This window comes from Myotis davidii, unplaced genomic scaffold (genome assembly GCF_000327345.1).
Source record: "Myotis davidii unplaced genomic scaffold, ASM32734v1 scaffold290, whole genome shotgun sequence".
NCBI classification, from domain to species: Eukaryota; Metazoa; Chordata; class Mammalia; order Chiroptera; family Vespertilionidae; genus Myotis; species Myotis davidii.
Genome location: NW_006285049.1, coordinates 203255 through 209478, shown reverse-complemented (window position 1 = coordinate 209478; position 6224 = coordinate 203255). Strand labels below are relative to the sequence as shown.

The 6224-nt window shown below is 37.8% G+C and overlaps 1 protein-coding gene across 2 annotated transcripts in view; it reads right to left on the bottom strand.

The window, feature by feature from the left end:
• Positions 1-5614, bottom strand: part of CERS5 (ceramide synthase 5) — a 19444-nt gene extending 13830 nt beyond the window's left edge. The window contains exons 1-5 of one of the 2 annotated variants that reach the window (XM_015558565.1): positions 5487-5614; positions 3861-3966; positions 2928-3058; positions 2187-2244; positions 434-484 (exon numbers count right to left, since the gene is read on the bottom strand). In XM_015558565.1, coding sequence (XP_015414051.1) covers positions 434-484; positions 2187-2244; positions 2928-3058; positions 3861-3966; positions 5487-5566 — 426 coding nt within the window. In that variant the 5' untranslated portion in view covers positions 5567-5614. The remainder of the gene's footprint in view (positions 1-433; positions 485-2186; positions 2245-2927; positions 3059-3860; positions 3967-5486) is intronic. The other variant, XM_015558564.1, reaches the window with a different exon arrangement.
• Positions 5615-6224: the final 610 nt, after the last annotated feature.

Here is a 6224-nt window from a genome sequence, read left to right as displayed (position 1 = left end):
GCATGGCATTCGTGCACTTGAGGGGGGCCCTCAGCCTGGCCTGCACCCTCTCATAGTCCAGGACCCCTTGGAGGGATCATTAGCGCTGCTGCAGAGGCAGGAGAGGCTCCTACCACCTCCGCTGCACTAGCCAGCCATGAGCCCGGCTTCTGGATGAGCGGTGCTCCCCTGGTGGTCAGTGTGCATCAGTGAATGGTCTGTCCACTGGCCGATTTGCATATTAGGGTTTTATTATATAGGATAATGGGGAACTGGAACAAAAAGATCACTGGATTTCACAGCTCTGGGGGTCCTAGAAATAGATACCCTGTATATATGACTCATAGACTCAGCCCCTAACCCCTTAAGAATACCAAGGATATGTGCTATCTGTCCTGTGTTTGCACTGTCCCCCACTCCATTTTATATACATACATAAGTGCTCAGATCCTACCTGAAATGGATAGCTATGCCAGCACTGTCGGGTGTCCCAAAACCAAGGTGACTAAGAAAAAACAGATAATCCAGGTCAATCTTCAGAATTCTCCCATGGCTCACCTATATAATCCTGTTCTCTCTATGCTATAGGGTGAAAAGTAATCCCTCTTGACAGAATTTAGAAACCCTTGAAGGGTAAATAAATATCTAGATTTCTCTTCTAGGGCTTAAAGTGTTATTACAAATAGAAAAATCATGCTTTGAGGTAAATAAGGGCAGGGAGAGCTCTAAGATAGTTTTTGAAACATCATCACCTGGGATAGAGGAGATAGGAAGACAGGAAGACAATAATTCCATTTGTTAACCAAGAGAAAGATCTCCATATCAAAGATTCAAAAGTCAAAAGTAATAACTTCTAATGGAGTTTTAATTATGTCCTGTAAGCAATTTGCCCATTTCATCTAAGTTGTTGAATTTGTTACTATTAAATCATTCATAATGTTGTCTTATTATCCTTTCAGTGTCTACAGTGATAATCCCTTTTTCTCCTTGATATTGATAATTTATTTTTTCTAGGGTTTTATCAAATTTAATCAAATGTTTCAAAGAACCATTTGAACTTTTGGCTTTATTAATTTCTTCCATTTTTTGTCTAATGCCTATTTCATTAATTTTTACTTATTTAACTTTGTTCTTTTTCCAGATCTTATTAGATCATTGATTTTAAAGCTTTCTTTTTTTCTAACATAAACATTTAAAGTTGTAAATTGCTCTCTAAGCATACTTTAGCTGCATCACATAAATTTTGGCATATTGTAATTTCAGCATCGTTCAATTAAAAATATTTTAAAATTTCCCTTCTGATTTCTTGTTTGATCTACAGATTATGTAGCAGAATTGTTTAACTTCCAAACATTTTCTGGATATTTCATTATTATTATTGATTTCTAATTTAATTTTATTATGACCAGAGAACATATTATGTAAGAATTCAGTATTTTAAGACTTACTGAGATTCATTCATTCATTCATCATTCATTCTCCATGCCCCCTTTCCAGTCACAATACAGACCAGGCAAAGGGCCCAGGCTGGAGTGTATGTGGGGTGGGTTTACTCTGCCTCCTCTTTTTGTACAGTCAGTGTAAGCACCAGGAGGCAGAGATTTATTATCTGGCCTATCGCATGGTCTACCTTAGTTGACATTCCACGTGCACTTAAAAATTATATATGTTCTTCAGCTGTTGGTGTAGTGTTCTTCTATAAGTGTCAATTAGGTCAAATTGTTTGTGTTGTACAAAATTATATCCTTAGTGATATTTTTTGTCTAGTGATTTAGTCAATTACTGATAAGAGAGTATTAAAATCTTTTAAGTACACACAATCTGATTGTGTATTTGTCTATCCCCATCCTTAGTTCTGCCTCTTTTTGCTTCATATATTTTGAAACCTTAACTGTATCATTTAGAAAAATAGGGCGGTGCTGTGAAATAAAAAGTATGTAATCAGAAATCAAAAAGTCTAAAATTCTTCGACTCTGGCAACTAACTGAAAAGCAGGACTTACACCTATTTTATCTGCACCCTGACTGCAGATAAACCTGAGTTACTGACTGCATTTCTGTAACTGTCTCCTCCTTGGAAGAATGAGGTTTTTGTCAAGTGCTTTGTAAACAATTGTGCATTATGTTGATTTAGTCAATACCAATTATTCTCTAGAGATGTGGGCATGATTAGAACCCAAAAGAAGACCAGAGAAAGTCCACACTCACCGACCAAAGAAATCTAATTCCGTAGCAGAATATACATAAATAAAAAGTGAATCTCCACCTGGGTGGGCAAAGAGTAGAGGTTAGATGAATATTCACTCAAAAGGAAGTCTCAGGGGCTAAAGAAGTCAAGATAGCAGATTTGGAGATAAGATAGTTACTGGTGAAAAAGAAGATAAATCCCTAGAATAGGGACAAATACTATTACCTCAAAAGCCAAAAGAGACATCTTTCGGCTGTTTAAAATAGATTTCCACAAGTGTTTACTGGCTTTAATCAACTTTTCTTCCATCTCATACTCCTTGATAATGCCTAATATTTTCTTTGCACAAGGATAAATACAGTGCTCTGTGTCCAGAGGGGAATTAGTAAAAACCCAGTGAAATAAGTACAGTATGCCCAGGAAAGGGATGCTATCCATCAAAAAGTCCATTTAGAGCAATCTGGTTCTATTGCTATCAAGGTGTACAAGGGTGTGCATGTCTACCTACATAAGTACAGTTATAGGAATTCACTCCCAATCTATGATTTTTGGGAAAGGGAACTACATTTAGCTTAGTGGCAAGCACGTCCAAGAAAGGGTGACTAGTCTCCCCGTGCTCTTCTTTCCTGCTTATAATAAATACAGTTAACCCTGTACATTCATTGACTGCTGTCCTAATAATATAAGTAATTTCCAAAAAGAAAACCTCAGTCCAGTCACACCCTACCCTTCTCACTCCCCACCTCCCTCTGCACACCTACATGCTTTCACAGAATTTAGTGAGTGTTGGGGGCTTGTCCTGATTCCTCCGATGGCGAAACCAGCATTGGATTTTTCGGACATCCCAGTCCAGTTGCTTTGACAGGCCCTCCAGCCTTTTCTCATCGGGATACTGTAGATACATAACCAGAGTCAGAACATCCCTTTTTCTTCAAACATCTCATTAAATCCCTTCATTAGTTGAGTGGCAAAGGGGTGATAACTACAGTGGCTTAAGTGATGTTTATCTTTCCAGGTTTCATCTCAAAAGTCATTTTCAGCCTGGCTCACGTAGCTCAGTAATTGAATTTTGACCTATGAACCAGGAGGTCATGGTTCAATTCCTAATTAGGGCACATGTCCAGTTTGCGGGCTTGATCCCCAGTGTGGGGCGTCAAGCCAATCAGTGATTCTCTCTCATTACTGATGTTTCTCTCTTTCTCTCTTCCTTGCTCTCTGAAAACAATTTAAAGAAAAAAGTCATTTTCACACATCACAAAAGTACTATTTCACATATCAAGGACCTTTATCACTCACCTATACACGTCCTTGTTTGATCTTCTCCCTCCAGCCCAAACTGAGTAAAAAAAATATTAAAAATCCAAACTGCAAAGGCTATCGGTCCCCATCTTAATTATGTAACTAGATACTGACAAAAGCTGGAGCAGGGAAAAACAAAACTAAAATATGATTTGTCTGGGGGCAAGGGGCGGTGGAGGCTGCTAGGCCTAAAACTCAAATTATGTAAACTTTAGATCCTGGCCCAAAGGTACATCCCCGAGGGGATAAAGTTCTCCTCATAGCTATAGAGATTACCCAAATGGGAAAGATCATCCCATCCTATCCTTACACTTGGGAGATACTTGTTCTCTATCTTCCCTTGCCCTATGGGGCAATCCCTCATAGGAATCTTCTCTGTTTCTTTGCCCACTTACCTTGGTAATAGATATGAACACCTTTTCAAGGATGGCATTGGGTTGGGGCTGATAAGGACCACTGTCCTGGATGCCAACATGGAGTGCACAGGGTTTGGCAATAAACCTGTAATGGAGAAAGCCCAAAAGCCAATTCTAAATATGGTTTGCTAATAAGGAAAGAAAGATCCTGATTAGGGGGCTGATGGGGAGGAAAAAGGAGTATCAACTGGCTGGGAGCCAGGACTTTTTTATTTTATCCTGAATTTTGCCACTGGCCTAGTTGAGAAGTGACCTGTTTAAGAAATATTGGGCCATAAGCTCTCTTTCCATTTTTCCCTGCCTTCCCTTATCACATCTACAGCTGTAAAGTCAGAAAGACCTAGGTCAAATCACTAGTCCACCACTTACTGCCTGTATGAACTTGGACAGTATTAAATCTCTGTAAGGCTCAGTTTTTCATCTATAAGATGAAGATAATATCAACCAACATCTTTGCTACTCAATATAAAAGTCTACAGACCAACAGCATTATTGGCTTTTCCTGGAAGCTTTTTAGAAATGCAGAATCTTGAACCCCATCCCAGACCTGCAAAATCAGAATCTTCATTAACAAGATCCCCAAATGATTCATGTGAGCATTAAAATGTTAGAAGAATCTTGTAAGTACCTAATGAGATAATGTATGTGAAGACCCTGGAACCAGGAAGGTGCTTAATAAATGGTAGTTTTCCTTATATCAAAAGATTAAGAAGATCTTAATTGGAGGGAAAAGTAAAACTGAGGCTGAGCTCTTCCTAACTACAAATATCCTGTGTCATGGTCACCTTCCTGCCTAATAAAAAGATTATGGAAATACTTAGAAGAAAGAAATAAGGAAACTAGGAAGGGTGAGAAAGAAATTACCTATTAGTATTCAATCCCTGCCCTAGATTATACCACTAATAAGTCATATAAATTTGACCGAGTCACTTAAATCTTGAATCTTGGTTTTATTATCTAAAAGAAGGTGTTATATGAGGTGATTTCTAAGATTTTTGTTCTATATCTAAGATTACATAGTGTTATCATTAATTGTAATTCATTTCTAATTTTTAGATCTTTGAGAAACTAGTCCTTGTTTCATCAAGAAAGATCTCCTGCTTCTGCAAAACCATATATTTTTGTGAGTATTAATTAGCTCTAGAAAAAGCTCCATGTAGTCATTTTGAGAATAAATCAAAACCAGTTTTAGCTCCCTTAGCATGTTAGGGAGTCTGATAAAAATATGACTGGGAGGCCCAAGATGGAGTGTTCTTGACCTATTTTCGTGGTCTGCATTTGAATTCAGAATTTATCTCTAAAGGAGGGACCTAGAATAAGAAACTTTGTTTATCTTCTATAAAAAGTTTTACCCTTATCACCAAAGTTCCTGAGCCATGGGGAAACATTTATTCAGAGCACAAAGCCACATCTGTAACCCATTCTCTCCTCTCTTTTACACACGTGGCACAAAAGTTTCATTCAAAAGCCAGTAATAGTAGATACTTTAACTTATATTTCCTGGTATACTATTCTGTGTACAAATATTTAAAAACCCCACTCCTGTTTAAACTCATTGTGAACAAAGGATACATAGAGAATACCGTTTGCTTGTTTTTTATTTACCAAGATTCTGTGCTCACTAGTTTCTGTGAGAGGTTCAGTGAATCCCACTCTTGCCCTATGAGCTCAGTTTGACCCAGCATTGATCAGCATCCAGAAAAGTAATTAAGGCAGTCACTCTTTGCTTTTGAATTGGTATGAAGAGGAAGATGCAAAAACAAAAAACAGCCTTTATAATTCCTATTCTTACCCCTTGATGTAGGTCTCTTCCTCAATCCAGAAGCAGTCAAGTGAATAAAGGCTCTGGAGTTAGGCAGATTTTAACAGGTAAGAGACTTTGTGAAAGATCATTTTAAAGATGAAATGACATGATGCATGCCTAGCACAGTACCTGACACTTAGTAAACATTCAATAAAAGGAGGCTATTATTATTTTACCAGAAACTAATAGTTCAATCTGGATACCCTGATGGTACCTTCAGCAGAAGGCAAGAAGAGCCAACATCTTCTTTCATACAATATGGATAGGTTTGTACCCTGCTTACCTGAGGGAAACCAAGATAATTTTTATTATTATCTGGACATTGAAGGGAACTTGATATCCTATAGTTGTCATTAGCTCACATCCTGCCCTAAATAGTTCACAGAGTTCAATGAGAGACATAGAGTTACTGGCATCCAGTTAGTTACAGCTGTACAAACCTTAAGAAAATTTATTTATTTGACAAATATTTATTGGGCACCTATTTTGTGCTATAGCACAAAGCCCAAAACCAAATATAAGGACTTACTAGTATGGTT